A 21,270-nucleotide genomic window follows, 5' to 3' on the forward strand; every position below is an offset into this window, starting at 1 on the left:
AAATATGGATCTGTTGATAAGTTTTTTAAACTATTAAAGATAGTTTAAAATTGGTTAACAAACAAATTTCGATTATTGATCTTATTTCGTACATTTTTCTAAAAATACAGGTACCTATCCGCCAGCTTCACTGAATTTTAACCTTATTTTGCGCTTAACTCAGTGAAGACTCTAGACTCTAAAGTTAAAATTGTATGCAACAGATGATATGACCAGAAATTAATAAACGACAATTTCGAAATCACAGGGAGTCCCCTAACCGTAAAGAATACCCCAGTTGTGCCATTTTTTAGTGAATTTGCGCCTGCGAGTTGCAGATATTTTGGCGCTCTGGCCGCTGCCACATTGTGTGTACGGAAAATGATGGAGTTCGGGAAATCGTCGGAGCACTCCCAGCACAGCGCCTCCGAGGCGTCGGCGGACTCCGGCAGCCTGGCCAACAGCGACCTGGCCGTGACGCCCACCAAGCGGGAGCGCCGCAAGTCGCCGGCCACCAGTTCGGACAACACCAGCACCAGCGTCCAACCGCCCATGTCGCCGACCTCCTCGGTGGCGGACACCACCTTTGAGCCCACCATCGACATGATGGTCAACGACTTTGACGACGAGGCCACGCTGAACGAGGAGGAGGCTCTGGCCGACATGGAGGCGCACAGCGCCGAGGACGAGATAGCCACGCTGCGCGAGGAGAGCGAGATGCCCATCGAGGAGCTGCTGGCCAAGTATGGCGGCTCAGCTCCATCGCCGGCGGTCAGCAGCTCAAACCGCTCCGGCAGCAGTTCGCGGCGAGCTCGGCGGGCCACCAAGCGCCAGTATCAGGAACTGGACACGGAGATGGCTCACACTTCCACCTCCACCTCGAGCAGTGCCTCGCAGCTAGAGAAACACGATAGCTTGGAGCAGGAGGAACCGAAGGAGTTGCCGGAGAAGCTTGCTTCCCCCATGGAAACAGCAGAAGTGTCGTCCATGGATACAGAGGAAGCTCCACCGTCTGAGGGCTCCAAGAAGCCGCATCGCTCCCACTTGTTGGATCTGTATCCAGATGAATCCTTCACCGATATGACGCCCACCTGTGGCGGCGAGGAGACCGAAAGATGTAGGATTTCAACTAATCCCCGAAAGAAACTAATTAACACTTATATTATGTAACCCTTTTGTAGTCACTCCACTGCAGACGCTATTTGACGAAGTGGAGGCGGAAGAGGAGGAGGAAAGCGAGTCGGAGATGGACGATGCCCGGAAGATCATCATGGTGGGCCACGACTATCAGGCCGAGATTCCCGAGGGGCTCTCGCAATATGGAGACATATTGCCCTATGAGAACGAGGATCAGTTGATATGGGAGCCCAGCCAAGTCAGTGAACGCGAGGTTGAGGAATATCTGGCCAAGATCCAGGAAACACGATCAATAGTTCCGCCGGAAGGTGGTGCAGACGCTGCTGCTGGTGAAGAAGCTGCAGTAACAGGTGCTAATGCTGAAACACCGGCTCCCACTCCCGCTCCGACTACGCCCCCCAAGGCTCCGCCAGCGTCCAGTGCGGTCGGCGATCAGGAGCTGGTGGTGAAGGACAACGAACAAGCGCTTCATCTGCTCGTCCAGTGCGGCTACGATTTTAAGGAGGCTCTGCGACGCAAGCGCATGAACGTCCTGCCCCTCACCGACACCATGAGCAGCTGGTCCGAGGACGAGTGCCTGAAGTTCGAGGAGGGCATCCAGCGGTTCGGCAAGGACTTCTATCAGATCCGTCAGAACCAGGTAAAGGACCGTATCTCGCCAGCCGATCGCCCCTAGCGAGTAATCTGTGGGCTCGTTGGGCTCTTTCAGGTGCGCACCAGAACCATGCGCGAGCTGGTCCAGTTCTACTACCTGTGGAAGAAGAGCGAGCGCAGGGATCAGAGCTTTGCTTTAAATGACACCATCGATCACATGGACGTCTTCATCAACGAGGCGGGCGCCGGTAACGGGAGTGGTAATGGAAATGGTGCTGGGACTGGAGTCGGAACAGCTAACAGCAATGGCAGCTTGTCCCCCCACAGTAGCAATGGTCACAGCAACGGGGACTTGTCCGCCCTGGAGCGAGATCCGGTCGCCTGTCCGCGAAAGCCCGCCTCGAAGAGTTATTCCATTATGACAGGGAGTCAGGCGGCAGGAAATACACCTGGGGGAAGTCGCAAGCGGCGCACATCCGCTTCAGTGCCCCTGGAAGACGAGGATAACAACGTCGAGGAGGAACCCAATCTGGCCACTGTGTAAATGACACATCATCATCGATATCATCACCGAGCGCAGGCGCTTTCGATTGTGCCAGGCGAAGTATTAGCAGGGCGCTTCATTACCATTACCACTCACTATAAATATGCATACTGTACGTGTAGTATATACCATATGTCTAAACATATATATTCCAGATTCTTAAATCGACAACTCTCATACCCCGTAAAGAATTTCTCTATTGTTAAGTGTAAGATTCGTCTACTTGTTACATGTGCGTGTGGATTCCGGAACCAAGTACTTATCGCTTATATATACAATATATTTTCGCTCAATCCTTGAGTTTCGTTGAATGTCAATAAATGTAATATGTATATCTGTGAAGTCAATACTCGATCGTGTTATCAAAGTTTAATTGTTTATCCACATTGTGTTAAAGAAATGTCCTGCGATATGAGTTCAATTCCAACATCTGCCCTTTATTTAAATCCTTTTCGAACTTACATAAGTTAAGAAAGCACGGTTGTCCCTTATGAACTTATGTAACTAATCCACCGAAGCATCGCGGATTTATGAGGGAGTTACGGATCACATTCGTTGGAGAAAGTTTAATAATTTTCTTAAGGTATTTGGTAAAAAGAACTTCAAAAAATGTTTATCAACATAAACATTATTTATTTCTTTTAGTTATTTTATCATTCGTATTATACCCTCTTCTTATTTTCAATGCAAAAGAAGAATATATTCAAGTTTTTTTCAAAATCAACACTTAAAAATCTTGGTGTAACAAAGGAATTAAAAATGTTTTTGCATATTTTCTTTAAAAAACTATTTATTGTTTCCTGAAAATCTCAAAAATCATTACCACTAACTCTTATTAATACAAACTCAAGGATTTAATTGATCTACATCCTCTTTACCAGAGATAAATTCGAAGTACAAGCCCCGTATTCCTTATAAGTTAACCGGATTGAAAACAAAGAACCGGTCCGTACGTCAGTTTGTATGTATGTGTGTCTGAATGTCTGTATCTTGATCCCCAGTTTTCTTCGCAAGACGTTCTTGAAAATGGCCAATTACGGTGTTGGGTTCCCACTTATTGGCCGGCTGTCCGTCCAAGTATGTCTTGTCTATGTATGTATCTGTGTGAGAGTACGAATACGAATTGCGGCGAGGATCAAATGTCAAGCTGAAACCCAACCGCAAAGCTACAGATCCGATAAATAACCCCGGTCGCCAATTGTCGTGTCTGCTTCACTTGCATTTTCGCAGTCTCAAGAAGAGGAGACTTAACCCGAAACGTGCAAAGTATGTAGATATAAACACATACATACGGACAACGGATACAGTCTTCGGTTCCAGGCTCACGATCGTTCCAGCTGGAGCTTTTGTTCCCACACACCCTCGTCTATATCTGTACATCTGTATGTATGTTGTGGCTCTGGCTCCACTGGCGTGGCGTGAATTTTGTACGTTCACTCCAGCTCCATTTCCATTTCCAAGCAGCCCAGCCAGCCGACCGTAGTAAAATCCAGTTTTGATAAAAATAAACAAAGTACGCTACACCGCGCTCTATACGCTACACTATGAATTTCCAGCCTTAGCGGCAGAGACACCTGGAAAAAGGATATTTTTGCGGGAGGGGAATGGGGGCTTCTCCTTCATTGGAATTATTGGAAGGAAATTCCGATAAGAGAGACAGAATGACATGTCCGCTCAAGTCGAAAATGCTGTTGCTATAGCCAAGGCAGAGCATATTGGATTCGTTACGGCGGGCGAACAACGGCGAAGTTAACAACCGTAAAAAGCGCAAATACGACTCAGAGAGTTGCGGCCAGCCAGAGCCAGCGGAAGCTTAACATCCGGATAATATTGCCAGGCAGCTCAGTTGTTGTTGTTCTGCTGCCTCGCCTGCTTCTGCTTCTTCTTCGTCGTCGCCTGCTTCTTCATCGGTCTTCGGTTCGTGGCAAAGCCTGTTGCTCAAGCCTCTCTCCTTCTGCTTCTGCTTCTCCTCCTTCCCGTTCCGTCCCATCTCCGCCGCCTCTGCCACCGCCTCCGTCCGCTCTTTCCACGATTCTCTCTCGGCACCGCACCGCCAAAAGGCACGTAAACTGGTTGTTGCTGTGCTGGTTGGCCGTACACTTCGTGGTGCCCGTACTTTTCGGATCGTATTCTCAGTGCTGCCTGAGCGCTTGAGCTGCGCGAGTCGCTGGAATCGGAACTGGAATTGGAAATCGCATTGGAATTGGAACTGGCTATCGGAAATTGGCCACTCGATCGGATCTGGACATGGAGCTGGCCTACAATGCGTCATCGTCGGCGGCCTCCGTTGCCTCTGCCGCCGCCTCTGCCTCCGCCTCCTTCGCATTCACCAATACCGCCAAGCTGCCCATCGAAACGGTGAAGCGCCTCATCGCCGCCGTCTCACGACGTCCCATGTTGTGGCTTCGCAACAACGCCAATGGCCAGAAGCGCAGCGACATCACGCCCGTTTGGTTCGAGGTGGGTCAAGATGTCAATCTGCCAGGTAACTAAACCATCTATCTGTCTATCTATCTGCTGTCTCTAAAACGATCCCCTCGCCCCCTCTGCAGCCGACATCTGCCGCATCAAGTGGGGCCACCTGAGGGACAACTTTCGCAAGGTGTACATCCGCAATAACCTGTCCAATGAGACGCCCTCCTCGTGGCGCTTCTACAACGACATGCGGTTCATGGAGCCGGCCGTTCATGAGAACATCATGCGGCAGACGCGGAGCAGCAGCAAGAAGCATCCGCCCGGCCATTGGACGGAGAACAACAATGTGCTGGGGCCGGACAAGTATGATTCCATGCCCATTGTGGCCACGGAGCCCATTTGCGAGCTGAGCCACAGCTACGACTCGGAGCTGCATCAGCCCAGCTTCTCGGACATAAGTTCGTTCTTCGAGGATCGGGAGTGCCAGCCGCCGGAGACCAAGAGGTTTAAACTGGAACCGCATCAGCGGGAGGAAGAGGAGGATCAGGAGGAGGACGACGATGACTTTGACGAGGATGCTGCCTCGGAGAACTTGGAGGAGGACCGAGGCAATCGCGCAGAGGCTGCCAATTCCGGGGTATTCACCATAGAGGTGCTGGACGACGATGAGGAAATGGAGCAGGCTGTGACCAACAAGGCCAAGGCGAGCCAAAGAAGTCACAGCTCCAGCCTGAAGAGCGAGCCAGAGGCCAAGGTGTTCTCCAACTCGCAGTCCCCCTCCTCCGATCTGCCCTTCAAGTACATCAGCACGGATGCGGCCACCAATACTGATCCCACGGGTGGCGATCTCCAGGACGAGGCGGATCGCATGTTCCTGCTCAGTCTGATGCCCTTCTTGCAGAGATTGGACAACCGTCGGCGGCTGCGCGTGCGCCAGAAGCTGCAGAACGTGCTTATCGAGGAGCTGGAGTTCGGCTGACCAGGCGGATCTGCAGGATTTCCGGGGGAATGTCCGGGGGAGATGTACTTTATAAGCCTAGCTTACAGTATTATAAGAACGCGACTGACTAACTCTGTGGATCTGCCTACATACGTAGCATGTAATCAGTATTCCGGCCTGCCTTTCTTCATGCAAACACACTTCCATACATACCATTTTACATTACAATACCTAGAATCATACACTTGTACGTTTTAAATAGACGATCACGCCAGCATAATTACTTGTTTCTTCCTCAGGATAACCACTTACTTTTACCTGTATCTGCGTTCCGGCGCACCTGCGGCTGCGCATTTTACCTGCGCAGTGCGCACCCCCGCCCGCAGTTTCGAGTTTCCAATTATCCACGGCCACGGCTGTGGCAATCGCATTTTCAAGCCACGGGCGGCTCGTAATTTCTGTCAGTGCAAAACAAGTTCCTTAAGGGTGGTGTAAGCGGCAACAACAACAACAGCAGTGAGCAGTCCACAGTACAGGAACAACAACAACAAAGCGATTCCATCCGCATTTTCGCGCCACATGCGCCGTTAATGTAACGCACTCTCGCTCGCTCTCTCCCGCTCACGGAGCTCCTGCTCGCTCTTGCTCCGGATGAGCGGAGCTTGGCGAGCGTGGGCGACTACGGAATACCCTATTGGGAAATGTGTTTTAGTTATTTTTCAAATTAATTGAACAAATGGCTTTGATATATACAAAGCTCAAAGGATTTTTTCTATTTACTCAACGTTGGTTGTTCGAAGCGTGACGGTTAACTGTTCTCTTGCATGGTTTAAATAAGCTTTGTGAAATTGTCTTTCCAAAAAAAAACAAATTCATTTCTTTTTTCAAAAATATATTTTATGTTTTTTAATTTAGTCAAATCGAAAGTAAAAACTTTCGCTAAAAAGCATGCCACACTTTTTTAAGACGAAGACTGAACCAAATAAAAGCAGTGTTCACAATATAAAATATTAAAAATAAATCTATTAATCATGAACCGAGAGATTGTCTCATTTTTATAGCTAGCAATAATAAGTTTATTTGATTTGTCCAAGACAGCTCTATTATTTCTTCAGGCACGTTCCCTATTTAATGAGGCGAGTCAAAATAAATCCAATTGTGATTGGCAAGCATTTCCCAATTAGTCATACTTTCCTGTTGAGACACGTCACGAACAGCTACGTTTTTCTTGCATAGGTGGTTTATATTTTATAAATCATACTTAATTATGTTTATGTTTTTATTTTCTTTGAGTATAGTCTAGTTAGAAATTAAATTTTAAATTGAAGTTTATTAAACGTATGCCTAAGATAATCAAAATAGTACGCTTCTTTTCAAAATAACGCACAAATTAAAAGATTAGTTAGATAAAAAGATTTAAATAGTAATGCAACATAAGAATAGAATGTAACGGTCGCTGGAATCAGTGTGACCAGAGCTCCACCCCTTCAAAAAAGATGCCTCCCAGTCGGCTATGCCCGATGCTCTCGGCAAACAGGGGCGCAAGCAACACAAACAACAACGCGTGAGCAGAAGGGCAGCGTCGGAAAGAGAGAGCCGAGCAGAGGCGAGGCGCATGAAAAGAGCGTGTGTTTTGCAGTTTGATGTTAAATGGTTAAATGCGTGCGTGAAGGTTGGAGTGAAGATTTCGAGCGATTTCGAGTCCTAGTCCCGCCGCAATAAGTGGGTCAGAATTGGAGCTGTTCGATTAGGCCAAACAAAGTGGCAGGCGCAAGTGAGAAGTGCAGCTAAAACACGCCGCCAATGTAATTTGAAGAAGAAGAGGAGGCGACGCACAATAAGAACAATTGTTCATGGCTTTTTTCGTTTCTCGTTCGCTTGCAGCAGGAAAAGTGCACGAGGGTGGTGACGAGAGTGAAAGAGATTCGACCGAAAAGGCCTGGAAAATGTAAACAATTTGTAAACACAACAACGACGACAAGCGATTTCCAAAGATTTGGCTTAGCTTTTTTACATCTATCGACCAAACACTCACATGATAAACGAATAAGAACGGCGATTTAATCAAACTGAAGCGGTGTGACGACTATGGGATACCCTAAAACCGCGTGAAGTGCATGAATTTGACAAGTGAGTGAGAAATATGCTGGTAAACTAGATAAGCGGGGTCAAAAGTGGGTAATTTACTGAGCCAGAGGGGGGAAATGCAAGCTTTTTTCAGCGAAAGTGAGCTGTTATCCCCAGAACCCATACACCCCTGCTACCCCGCAACGGACGCCATTATCCTATTAGCCGTTAGGCCCCGATCAGACGATTCGATTGTTTGAGGTTAGTAACAACAGTAGATCTAACCAAACTTCTGCATCGACCCTCTGCATTAAATGCAGTTCTTTGCGGCATAAGTGAAAATAAATAGAAGATAAAACTGTGCATGTGAGCCTCCCGTGCCTGCGCCTGTGTGTGTGTATGTGCCCCTGCGAAGGAGAGATAGAGAGCGAAAGCAACCAGAGAGAGCGAACTTTTTTGGAGCGCGCGCGCGCACATCAAAATCAAAAAACTAACTGTGAGATACATTTGGGTTTATTTTTCTTATATTTTGTTTAGGCCACATATATGTACATAGATGTTGCTTGATGAGGATGACGATGATGATGATGTTGAGCGGCGCGGCAAAAGCAACAGAGAGAGACAGCGAGAGAGGGCGAGCGATTTGAGTGCTATGTTGTGTTTTCAGTTTCGGTTTCGGATGTATCTTCTTCAGTCGGAATAAGGAATACACGAATGTCGGAGCGAACGGATTACGCATTAGAACTCTCTGGAAAAAGAATCTCGCCTCGCGAAAATCCGCTAAAAAGGCAAAGCCAAGCCAAACCAAAACCAAATCCAAAACCGAATCCGTATCAAATCAAAAATCGAATCAATTAGCTTATAAACGGTACAAAACGGGCCCAATAAGAACAATAACAAAAAGCGAGGTGGCTTGCATGCGGCTGCTAAAAAAGGTGTGTACGGCAAAGGAGATGCGAATAGAGAGCGAAAGAGAGGGGGGAAATGCAGTGTGTGCATCCCACATATCAACACAAAATGATAAATAGACTTTAATGCGATGGGGCAGCCAAATGCAAATATTGATTTTCTCGACTCCCCGAGTCCCAGGATTCCCCAAAGATTCCTCTCGACGTTTTTTCCATTTTTGGAAAATATACATACACAAATATACGGACGATTTGCGGCGCAGAAACCACCTACATACGGACATGTAGAGAAACTTGTGTAAATACAACCCTCGTCCTCATCCCCCGACGTTTTTGCGTCGTATCCTTGCAGCACGTACACAGATGTACCACCAATGCCAGTGTGTGTGTGTTTGTGAAAGGACTTTAACTTCTTGGTCGTGTTTTTTTCCACGTCCTGCGACTCGGAGACAGACCCGTTTCAATGGAAAACGTTCAAGGGTGACAAGGGTAGTTTCGCCGCTGCCTCCTCCTCCTCCTCCTCCAGCTCGTCCTTTTCCTGCTCTTGTTCTTCTTATCCTTGTTTTTGTTGCCGCTGTCTACACAGTTCGAAAATATCCTAGAATTGCATTCCTTTCCTAGGGCGTTGCATTGTTTCGCTGGAAAAGGGGATCAAAGCAGAGTGGTGTATTGATTTCACCAGGATTCTTTTGATGAAAACTTCAGCAACCCATCCCCGTCGCAACCCCTTTTCGCATTTCTTACCCCAATTCATATTTTGCTCTCTTTTTGGGTTGTCGATGGGACACAAATTCTTGTAAATATGAAAAAGGGATCAGATTGATTTTAGAAAACATTTCCCTTTCTTACCCTTAAACCTTTGTTTTTCTTTTATTTTAAATTACTTTTGCTTATGATTTAATATTTACATACTTCATACATTCCTATATGATACTGATTTTCTAATTCTATTGGAATCTCCTACACAATCTTCAAAATTGTAACGTCCATCCGTATCCCCTAAACTCATTTCCTTTAAAACTAAAATTTTACACCAAAGTAACATACAAATTAAATTGAATTAATCTTGCAAATTAAAAACAAGCTTGGCTAAATACATAAATATTTGACCTAAATCCCTCTTCCGTAGAATTAGTTAAAAAGTAAAGATATAAATCTACATATTGCAATCCCGACGATCCCAATTCCTAATGGAAGGGCAACTTGGCTCATAAAGGGTCTAACTTCTGTACATATCTGCAGAATATCAGCCCAAGTAGAGTTAATAGATTGACTTTATCCTTTTTGCCTTAGCCCGAAACAACAGGAGTCCAACCCCAACCCACTCAAAAGAACAAACCCTTGGCACCTTAACCTAAGCATTCAAACCGGATTTCCTTAGGCCCACCCTTGAAGTTATGCTATAAATTAACTCGAATCACCCGAAATCAGAATGACGGAAAAACACGTTCCTGTCGTCAAGTTTTCCTCGGAGTGTAGAAGAAGCCGCTCCGAAATCCTGCTTTTTACGAGGGGATGAAAGTCGGTCGTTTGATTGGGCGTACGTTGCTCGTCTTGAAGATGGCAACCAGTTCCGTCTGTTGTTTCATGACGTTTTTGCTTTGGGTTTTCCACCGCCCCCGACCCTGCACCGCCCCACCTCCTGCTCCCGCCGGAAAAGTCGCTTGCGCAGTGGAGGCGAAGCGAGGTGGTGGGTGGAAAAACAGGAAAATGTTATAACTACGCGATAAGGCTGAGTGCTGAGGTGGGGCCCTGCGAGGGTGGGTTCTAATCCCCGTCCTGTTTGTTTTCCCCGTTGTTTTTGGAGGGTAATTTCCCGAATCTAGTATCTGGGTTACAGAAAGTATCTACGCAGTACAGCCAGTTCGCCGAATTGCGCGCGAAAAACTCGCCATTTTGGCTCATAAATTGGGAAATGCGTGGCTAATGCCGAAATTCCGGGATTCCAAATAACTTGACAATGGCTTGAATGCAGCCGAGTATCTTGCGGATACAAAGATACACACACAAATCTGACCTGCTGCTGCTGCTCGCGTCGCACAGCTGCCTTTCTCGGGTTGCATTGCGTTTCTCGGATTCGGGACGGGCCTGCTTAAAGGATCAGGGGTCGGGGATCCGGCATCATAGATCGGCCACAAGAAGGCAGGCAAGCAAGGTCGGGGAATTTCCCGCTACCTAAGATGCCTAGCTGCAGCTGCAATTGCCTGCCTAGGACTACTTAATGAAGCACCTATCCCCTAGCCAATTTAGTTAGCTGCTTCCCTTCGGCAACTGACGACGTCCCGCGCGCGTTCCAAACGCAAGTTAGAAAAAAAAACCAACCCAAAACAATCTCTTTCATTAGGATTCTCCGTGTCTTAAAAGTTTCTTTAAACGGTTATACATTTCTTTTCGCAAATCTCGCTGGCTATTGTAGCGGAAAAGCGCCACTCCATCGACTGCCGCCTTGTGCTATAGAAAAGTGATCTCACCACTCTTATGATGGAACTCTTGTCAAACAATTCGGTTCCGCAACAAATGGCCAGCAGCAATGCGCCGAGCGCCAACGGCGTGGCCAACTCCTCGACGGCCAACGGAAGTGGCGGCGGCAGTGTGAGCAGCAACGCCAGCAACTCCTCCGAGCGGCTGCTGGCGGGCATTCTCGAGAGCTTTCCCGCCTGGGATCTCAACGTGGGACTTCTGCCCAATGTGGGTCAGAGGTGAGTTGGAAATTCGATTAATAACCACTTGAAACATATAGACTAAAGCCCCTCTTTTACTCCCCTCAGCTCGCCACCACGTACCGACTTCTTCATTAACAATTTCCTGGGCGGCCTGGATTCGCATGGCGACTTTAGCATCGGACCCATTGGCAGCGGTGCACGCAGCAACCCCAAGATGTCGCCAGAGTCCTCAAACAATTCGAGTATCAGCTGCGGCTGGTGCGAGGTAAGCGCCTCCATACGCTGCCTGGAGTGCAACGAGTTCATGTGCAACGACTGCCTAAGGGAGCACCGCAACAGTCCGCTGTCCTCCAACCATTCGATCGTGTCCCTGCCCACGCCCATTGGAGCCTCGCCCACGGGTTGCAGCTCCGTAAATGCACACACTCCGCCCAGCGGCAACTTCATCTGCGACATACACAACGAGATGCTTCGCTACGTGTGCGACTACTGCCGGAAACTGGTGTGCCAGTGCTGCACACTGCACGAGCACAAGGAGCACAGCTACGCCTCCATTCAGAGCTTTATGGTGGGGTCGAAGGAGAAACTGGAGGGCGCCATCGAGAGCAGCCAGGTGGGCACGCGCTGCATTAAGAGCAGCATTGACAAGGCGCTGGCCTTCATCCGGCTGATCGAGCGTAACTGCAGCGAGCTGAGCGATAACATACGCAAGGCCTTCCGTCAGTTCATCATTGCCATCGAGGACCGCGAGCGTTTCCTCTTGGATTTTGTGGAAAAGCTCCGCCAGCGTCGCCTGGCCATCCTGCACGATCAGATGGCAGGCCTGAAATCCGCTCTCGCTGGACTCTCCGAAACCTCCGATATGCTTAGCAAGGTGGCGGACAATGCTTGCAACATGGACCAGATCGAAATAGCAATGAAGTTGACCAATGGTCAGCGCCAGATGGAGCAGTTTGCGGGCATCTATAAGGACCTGCAGCCCAAGCAGGAGGTCTTCGCCTTTGCCCCACCAGACTACAGTCTGCTACAGGATATCCGCAACCAGGGTGGCGTAATCCTGGTGGACGACAAGAATATGCCCATCGTCTCCAGCAGCAACGGCATTGTGCCGAGTGTCTCTAGTGTGAGTGCTGTGGCCGCCGCCGCCGTGGGCGTTGGTGTAGGAGCCGTTGGCGTTGGCGGTGGAGTTGGGGGCGTTGGAGTTGGTGTCACCAATGGCATGGACATGGCCTTTGGCATGAATATGGCCAGCAACCCACTGAGTGTGGCCTCCTCGAGTGTTCGACGTCCTCTGCTGCGAGACAACAGTTTCCGCATCCCATCGCCCATCATGCAACCGCGAGGAGGAAGTGCCTGCGGAATGTCCAGTGGTATGTCCAGCGCTGCACTTGACTGGGAGCTCAACGGACTGCGCAGCTCGCCGGGATTACACTTCAGTGCGCCACGAACCACACAGGCGATTCCAGGATGCATGGATCTGGTTAAGGTGCGCAACTCAAATTCTCTCTCGCTATCCTTCGCCACCGAGGGCCATGAAGATGGACAGGTGAGCCGGCCGTGGGGCCTGTGCGTGGATAAACTGGGCCATGTGCTCGTCTCGGATCGCCGCAACAATCGCGTACAGGTCTTCAATCCCGACGGCTCTCTGAAGTTCAAGTTCGGTCGCAAAGGCGTGGGCAATGGCGAGTTTGATCTGCCCGCTGGAATATGTGTGGACGTGGACAATCGCATTATTGTGGTGGACAAGGACAACCACCGTGTGCAGATCTTCACCGCCAGCGGCGTCTTCCTGCTGAAGTTTGGTAGCTACGGCAAGGAGTACGGCCAGTTCCAGTATCCGTGGGATGTGGCCGTGAATTCGCGCCGCCAAATCGTGGTCACCGACTCGCGCAATCATCGCATCCAACAGTTCGACTCCGAGGGTCGCTTCATCCGCCAGATAGTGTTCGACAACCATGGCCAAACCAAAGGAATAGCCTCGCCACGAGGCGTTTGCTACACACCTACGGGCAACATCATAGTGTCTGACTTTGACAACCACTGCCTCTACCTGATTGATCCAGACATCAATGATGTAAGTGTGGTTGTATTTGAAGCGAATCTATAGATGCTAATAATATCATGTGTTTATTGCAGATTCTCTCCGTGAAGGGACATGAGGGCTCGGGCTTCCATGAGTTCAATCGGCCTTCGGGCCTGTGCTGTGACGACGAGGGCCGCATTATAGTGGCCGATTCCAAGAATCAACGCATCCTGGTCTTCAACCAAAACCTGGACTTTATGTGGGATGTAAGTAGAAGTTCAAGTTCGGTTTAAGCCATAGAGTTTTTGGGTTTCAATAACAAAGTGTTTACCTTCCATTCACAGATCGAGGTGCGACCCTCCATCAATCCATTGATGCCGCCCACGCTGGACGAGAAGGACCGCACCTGCGATGTGGCCATAATGCCAGACGGTCGCATCGTTTTCCTCATTGAACTGTCGCCAGACTCCAAGGAAGGGTCTAACCCTTACAAGCGGTTTGTGCACGTATTCTAAATCAGGCTACGAGTGCCGATCTTTTTTAGACCATTTACAAGAGCTAAACGTTAGCGTAGAGATCCAAATAACAGATTGATAGAGAACAGGTGCCGAAACAGAAATATTAAGGGAAAATCAGAATTGAGTGCATGGAAATTAGCGAAAATTTTTAGCTTAAGTGCTACAACGATTACCTCGATAATGCTTAAGAGTTATGGTTACGATTTGGTAATTTACAATACAATACGAATTACACATATGTATCTATGGATATCTATATCTATACGCATATGCATATATCTAGCGAATATACAAGCCCAACCAACCAACTAGAACTAAAACTAAGACGGAAACTAAAGCGGAAGGCAGATGAGTAGGAATTAGAAGATATATATAGACGTAGGATCCGAGAGCATTCAGTAGAGTTACCGAACCTAGTAAAAGATAAAGCAAAGACGGAAACTCAAACATTTACTAGATGAAAATATTATTACCTGTTAGTTAGACTGAAAGGCAGTTTGCTAGCTGATAGAACGAGGTGTTAGGGGAGGTGGGGATTGCGTTTTTTATGGGGTTGCTTAGCGGAATGAGGAAACTACTTTCGACAAGAGTTACTAAACATGATTTGCAGATACACTGTGGAATGGTATTAACGTTTGTATTATATTCTTAATTTGTTTGTTTAGTTCTGTATTACGTTTATTTTAAAATTAATTTTTTTGGGACATATTTTTAATGATTTCTTATAATTGAGACTGAGTATGTGAGAACACGAACTTTGTAAAAGGAAGCAAAGCAAAACAAAGAAACAAACAAGAAACCAGAAAATATTGATGAAACCCGCTGACTTTTGGTTGAACTTTTAACAAAGACTGATTAACTAAACCGCAATTTCGGAGCCAACTAAAGAACCATATATGGTGAGGCCAAAAAAAGTGAAAGAAAACCAACACACTCAAATTGCAATGACATTGATAACGTAAAGTAACTTAACATAGCTTAACATACATACTTTCATACATATAGCGATACAGATATCATATAGAGATCCAATCATCCAGTCACGAATCATCAAGGGCATAGCTTAAACCGAGTTTAACTGACATTCATCGACATATATGTACCACTCTTCATTCATACCGATCATGCATCACAGGACCTTGGTTTGTGTCGTTACTTTGTAATTAATTGTGAAAGGATTTACCCACAGGATACACAGCAGGTTGAAAGGAGGGGTTAGCTAAAAATGAGTAAAAGAGTTGTTGGGGGGGAGTTAAACGAACAAAACCTAAAAACAAATAACGAAAAATTATCATAATTTTTGACTCAATGTGTTCATTAGCATTTAGTAGACTTAGCGGGCGTGGCATAGTGAAAACGTATGGAAAATCCAGAGCAATATATGGGCGTATTGAATACACATTTAGGTGACATGTTCCTCGCAAAAGAAACAAATAAAACAAAACAAAACGATGAAACTTAATGAAATCATGGGCAACGCATGAATTAGCTGAATTATCTGTCTAGAGTTGGAACGATTTTAATAGCAAATGTATACACAAACATATATAGAGCCGAGCCGACTAGGACCGATTCTAGGCCAGAGACAGAGACCAGGCGTAAATTGTAAAATGTATTAGCAAACTTAGTTACTTAGTTTACGTTATGTTCTTACTGTTTTGAGACGTTCTATTCTTTGTACTTGTGTTCAAACCCGACATCAACGGACAGAGAGAGAGAGATGATACATAGCTAACACTCCTTCCACGAATAAAGCAACATTGCATAAAATGCGCAAAACAAACAAAAACCATAAAATCTTAAAACACTTAAACTTAAACCTTAAAAAAAGATGCAAAAATGCCGAAGGCTCTACGAGAGCGGTGGCAACAAAAAACATATACAATATTTATATACACGTAATATACACCAGAAGGCAGAGGGCAAACCACCCACATAGAGCTATTTAGAATAGATATCGTAATTATTTTACACCTTAGTTTAGCCAACCCCCGAGTTCTCGGGGACCCACACGATCGCCATAACATACTCGTAACCTCATTTTATCCAATCGTAACACCTTGAAGCGCCGTTCATTTCTTGTGATCCAGATCGAATCATTCAAAACACTCGCACACAAAGCGCACGCAGAGCATCCCCCACAAATATCGTATGTATATATCATATATATCGCATCGTATCGGGCCTAGCGACATCTGAGAGAATGCCATATTTTATATTTGTGTGAGATTTACTAAACCAATACTAAAGAACTAATACTTATATCATTACAAATGAGCGCCGTTTTCTAAAAGCCACAGTTTAGAAATTGTGTAAAAAATAAAAAAAAAAAAAATATAAAAACGATTACAAAATCATTAACTACAAGCAAAAACAAATAGGGAGGACAATTATTGAGATTTAAGCGAATACCGAATGCCATAATTCAAAATAAAAAGCATTTAAACGTATATATCTATAGAATACTAAAGTATGTTAAACACAACAAATTACTAAAAGTCATGAGGATACTGAACAATTTGCCAAAGGCTTAAGAATCAAAATGAAGAAGCGAAACCAATAACATACATACTACACACTACACTCAAATACACACATTCAACAGATAGTTAATTAACTTTTTACAAAATACATACCAAAAATACTTAAATAAATGCAAGCAGGTATTTTTTCAAATAAACCGAATATTCCAAAAACACGTTGCCCAAATACACCTACGATTAATTCTAAAGCAAACAAAATGCTCATATACACGTAGCTACTAAAATATAAAAAAACACTAAACGAATCCAAAACTTAAATCAGGTATTCAAATTTTTTTCGTATTACGTACTTAGCGGTTAAGAAAAAATGAAGCGAAACGGCAAACTTAATGACTAAAAATCATCCTGTGAATGATTTTCAAAGATATATTAAAAAAAAACGAGCATTGCAAAACCCACATACATATTTACTAAGCAACATTTTATAACAAATCGATTGACGATGCTAAAACAAAACGGAATGAACTCTTATATCAAAATACAATTTTGAGTAAAACTTTTAATGACAAATGCAAAAGCAATTCTCGGCAAGCACAGAGAAATGATTTCATTACCTATAAAAGATCTTTAAAATTATACATTACATACGCATACATATATATTTTGTCGCGATCATTTAGCCATTAAGTTTCCAACAAAATCCCCAAGATTGTAACTAAATTTGAAAATATTTCTCATTTGGAAATTATAAACATAAACATACGCATACATACATACACGTACTAACATATGTAATAATTATGGAGCAATTGAGTACAAAACGAGTACAAATTTAAATTATAAGCCAGATCAGACGACACACACTCACACACACACACAGCTTAAGTTACAACATACATACAGACATAGATCGATCAGAGGAGCGCAGCATATGAAATATTGATAGGCCAGCTACTGGTTTCGCATAGCAAATACTGCATATATTCATAGATGATCGCGACCGGGTTCGGGATCGGGATCAGGATCGAGTGGAGGATTCATCGAAATAGCCAACATACTAACCACACTTATAAGCATAGTCGCGTACATACATACATAGTTACTTAAACATAGACTAACCCCCCATATACTATATATCTAGGGCAAAAACGATTACCAAAATTACCAAAAATCCCTCCTCTTACCCTCTTAATCTTCAAATATGATTTGCTTTGCGATAAAAAAGGGGAGATCACGTTTGGCATACCCAAAATTTTCTCATACATTCTCACCCACTCAGCATACAGCGTTCATACATATGTAGAGACGTGCGGGTACTAGGTACACCCACCATTAAGCAGCTAATTAAGTCATATGGCGATAAATCTAAAGAAAATCTACCAAAATCAAGCGACAAATTCAATAACGAGTTGCAGTTAAAAATTGTAATTGTCTATAGTGAAAAGCTGAAAAATCGGAAACAAGCGCAAGCCACGGGTACTACACAATGCGTGGTTTGTCATTTTTCTATATACATGCATACACATACATATTTATATACCCAAATATATATATACATACATAGATGTGGACTTGACGAGACAAGAGTAAGAGTATATTTTATACGATAAACAAATTTTATAACATATTTAATAATAAATTATACACTAATAATTGTGGATATTGTTGGCTTTTATATACTTGATATTGGGTTCCTGTTTTGACCGTTAGGTTCCACCATGGAACTTTGTGAGAAGCGCCTGCGTACCACATGCCACAGGAGGTTCAGCAGCAGTACCACATGCCAAGGCATCCGACTCCAGGTGGTAGCCGTGGGTCTAGGACAAAGAGGCCAAACTGGATCCGTGGACTTTGGACCTGGAGTGGAGAGTACCAGCAGGCCGTGCGTAAAAGGGAGCTGCATCAGTCGGTCACGAGGAGTGAATCCAACAAGATCAGTCAGTATCAAAGAACCAAGTAAACCAGCAGCACGAGAACAACAAGTCAAGTCGTCGTAAGCAACGCCGTTGGAAGTCCAGAAGAAGCAAGTTCGCTACGGCGAGACATCCGGGATTGGGATATCAGGAATCTCCGGTTTGAGGCACAGGTAGCTGAGGTCCAGAGGGCATCACACGGTTAAGTCAAGGCGGTTTGTTTCTTACTTTGTCGCGACCACACCCTGGCACATCTCCCGGCGGGTCCGTCAGAGTCAAGCAATAGAGTCCTGCGACGAGGAACCGTGAACTTGAGAGAAAGTTGTCTAGACCCAGTCTGCCTTGCCTAACTAAGCAGGACCTGGCGCGAAGAACGAGCGCTCGATCGATTTGTGGTTTCAAGATGCGTTGTCCTGGAGAGCCCAGCGATTACCGGCGAAGTCCCGGAACAGCAACAGACCAAAACCCCGAGTGCCAGAGAAACGCACAACCAGGAAAAAAGGGCGAGCATTCGACCGGTTGAGGCATTCAAGAGGCGTTGTCCTGGAAAGGCCCAACGGTTCAGCAAGTCCCGGAACGGCTATCGTCCAAGACTTTAAGGGGCAGAGACGATACATCGAGTCCCGCAGCCAGCAAGATAAGGAGCAGAGCAGAGGACATCGGCAGCGATGAAATCATTGAGAAGTGCCACGGACGTAAAGCAGTAGGGTTAGGCTGGGGTGGAACGTTCGTCTGCGCTAGACGTAAAACGAAGTGGACTGCTAGGCAGCTTGCTGGCGTTAGCCTTAACTGAGCAAGACCCTAGTGGGACCGTCCGGTTCAGAGCAAGGGACAGGCGGGCATTGTATCGAAAGACGTTGTCCTGGAGAGCGAGGCACCTGTTCACCCTAGTCTGAGAACGGTGACCCTTCCCGACAAGTGGCCTCGAGTCAACGCGTCGTCAAGTGAGCAGTGGCGAAGGACACTATGAGCATCCCGAGGCACAGAAAGAAACCAGCGATCACCGAGTCAACGCGTCGGCGAGCCAAGACGAGTCTCGTAGCGAGCAGACCAACAAAAATCAGTTCGTTACAACTTTTATGGATAAAGCCTAAAGGTAGGCTCTTAAACATTTTGGATGGGACTTATGCACAAGTTTGAAAGCTCGAGGTTCGGATGATGGTAGTTAACAATAACGATCGTTTATATAGTTAATAATTTTATGAGAACTTGTTTGATGTCTTACGACTTTGATCTATAATTATATTCAAATTATAATTTACTAGACACAAAGACAAACTAAGACTTGATGTAGTCACTCGCCTGGGTTTTATACATTTTTATAGGTCTGCTTTTTAGTACTTATAAAAAATATCTTAAATATGAATATAATATAAATAAAATGTACAGTAAATGGGAAAACTTAAATTACATGAGTGCTATTTTTAAAAGAAAATTTATTTGCTTTAAATCGGAAAAATTTAAGATCGATTTCGATATACAAAGCAATTTGGGAATCTTTCTTTGTCCAAATCCAGCATCTTTTATTGTCTGGTTTATTGTGATGGTGATGCGTTCACGTACACCCGGAACCTGGGTCAAGGCTACCTATTTATCTCCATAGAGCCACATACGACGCAAATGAGTTTCGGGTTTTGTCAAAAATGTACCGAGAGACCATTAGAATGACAAAAGGAATCGCTAAGTACTTCGGACATAATGAGACTTTTATGAAGCAGAGAGCCAAAGCGAACTCGAAAAGGTGGGATATTATTTTAAATCGTATCTATTGCGTGACTTTAAATATTGCGGTAGCTCTGTGAGCAAATACCACCATTCGAATCACTTTTACAATTGTTTGCTAGTCGTAAAGTTGAGTAAATCGAGTCAAAGTCCAGATCCATTACCCGCTAATTTTAGCGGTGAGAACGGCTAATTAAGGCAATAGAATCCAGATTGATGGGGTGCCTGATTATACTCATTTGCGAGTTTACTGGAGTAAGCGTAGCCCCCACGCGAACCGTTTAGTAACCTCTAATTCCATCTCCAGCAGACGACGTCTGACACTGAGGGTTTGTCCGGCTCTCATGGTCAGGGTACGATGCTATGTGATTGGATGTTAAATAAAACTTAAATAGAAATAAATACACTTTTCGATAACCGGTTATTTATTTGCCCACAATTCACTTGTTGGCTTCTCCCCCAAACAGCTGTTTCCCCAGGCATAATAACAAATACCACAAAAGTAAACAGTTTATTATTATTTACGGGACGATCTTTAGCCTGTCTCGAACTATCCCTAAGTGGGTAGGGCATCGGAAAACATATAGACAGGCGATATTCTGTAAACCAAACGGGTAAGCAGTCTATAACCATATGTTTTTAATCATTTTGTTATATTTCATTTTTAAATACCCAAATAAAGTTCTTGTTTTATCATCAAAAACAATTTTTAAGGTAAAAAGAAAATATAGTATTTATAATGGAATACCTTTTTAACTAAATAATACAATTATTTATTTTCGTTTTTGGTTCTACATGCCCAACATGAATAGTTAAGTATCTGTAATAAAAACTTAGGAATGAATAAAAAAAAGTGACAAGTATTGTTGATTTGGTTACTGTTTATGAGTAAACCTCCTATAATTTGGAGAGTAACTATGTTCAAATTACTATTATATTGGTTAATTTTACATAAAAGTTTTTTGTGTGTAGTTAAAGCTCAAAATATAATCAAATGTTTTAAAAAGTGGTAAGGGTAAAAAGTTATTTATCTAGACCAGTTGGCAAGATCAACCAATTGCTGAAAGCAACTATCAATAAAGTGGGCTTAATTTGTGGAAAATTTCTGGCCAGTTTCTTAATTGGCAGTTGGTGGTTCCAGTTTTTAATTTTAGCCACTCTTTTGCAATGTGACAGGTAGTTTTAAATGCGGGTTCGAGCTACAGAAGCTGGACTGTACTTTTAGGCATAGGCGCCTTTAATCAATCACCAATATCGGATGACTTTGGGTGCCGAACGCGTGTGAATCTACGACCCGAGACTAGTAAAGAAGACCCCGCACTAAGAAAATATTCAAATCAAAATTCGAAATTCGAAAAACAGTG

The 21,270-nt window shown here is 44.9% G+C and overlaps 3 protein-coding genes across 6 annotated transcripts; all 3 read left to right on the forward strand.

Annotated features, from left to right (window-relative positions):
• Positions 1-328: 328 nt before the first annotated feature.
• On the forward strand, positions 329-2,601 carry LOC108017772 (mesoderm induction early response protein 1). Its single transcript, XM_017084892.3, has 3 exons — positions 329-1,096; positions 1,161-1,756; positions 1,826-2,601. Exons 1-3 carry the CDS (start codon positions 361-363, stop codon positions 2,252-2,254), a joined length of 1,761 nt encoding a protein of 586 aa, XP_016940381.3. The 5' UTR covers positions 329-360; the 3' UTR covers positions 2,255-2,601.
• Positions 2,602-3,902: 1,301 nt separating this feature from the next.
• On the forward strand, positions 3,903-5,889 carry Coop (Corepressor of Pangolin). The gene is made up of 2 exons (XM_017084944.4): positions 3,903-4,739; positions 4,807-5,889. Exons 1-2 carry the CDS (start codon positions 4,502-4,504, stop codon positions 5,646-5,648), a joined length of 1,080 nt encoding a protein of 359 aa, XP_016940433.3. The 5' UTR covers positions 3,903-4,501; the 3' UTR covers positions 5,649-5,889.
• Positions 5,890-7,192: 1,303 nt separating this feature from the next.
• Positions 7,193-17,931, forward strand: wech (tripartite motif containing 71 protein wech). Of its 4 annotated transcripts, XM_065863813.2 has the most exons (7): positions 7,193-7,414; positions 7,494-7,739; positions 8,214-8,611; positions 11,001-11,283; positions 11,353-13,321; positions 13,384-13,536; positions 13,615-17,931. In XM_065863813.2, exons 4-7 carry the CDS (start codon positions 11,063-11,065, stop codon positions 13,783-13,785), a joined length of 2,514 nt encoding a protein of 837 aa, XP_065719885.2. In that variant the 5' UTR covers positions 7,193-7,414; positions 7,494-7,739; positions 8,214-8,611; positions 11,001-11,062; the 3' UTR covers positions 13,786-17,931. The 4 variants fall into 4 exon arrangements, with proteins under 4 accessions (XP_065719885.2, XP_016940917.2, XP_016940919.2 ...); XM_017085428.4 differs by lacking the exon at positions 8,214-8,611 and having other exon boundaries at positions 7,194-7,414; XM_017085430.4 differs by lacking the exon at positions 8,214-8,611 and having other exon boundaries at positions 7,194-7,414; positions 7,497-7,739.
• The last annotated feature ends 3,339 nt before the right edge of the window (positions 17,932-21,270 follow it).

This window comes from Drosophila suzukii, chromosome 2R (genome assembly GCF_043229965.1).
Source record: "Drosophila suzukii chromosome 2R, CBGP_Dsuzu_IsoJpt1.0, whole genome shotgun sequence".
Classification (NCBI taxonomy): Eukaryota; Metazoa; Arthropoda; class Insecta; order Diptera; family Drosophilidae; genus Drosophila; species Drosophila suzukii.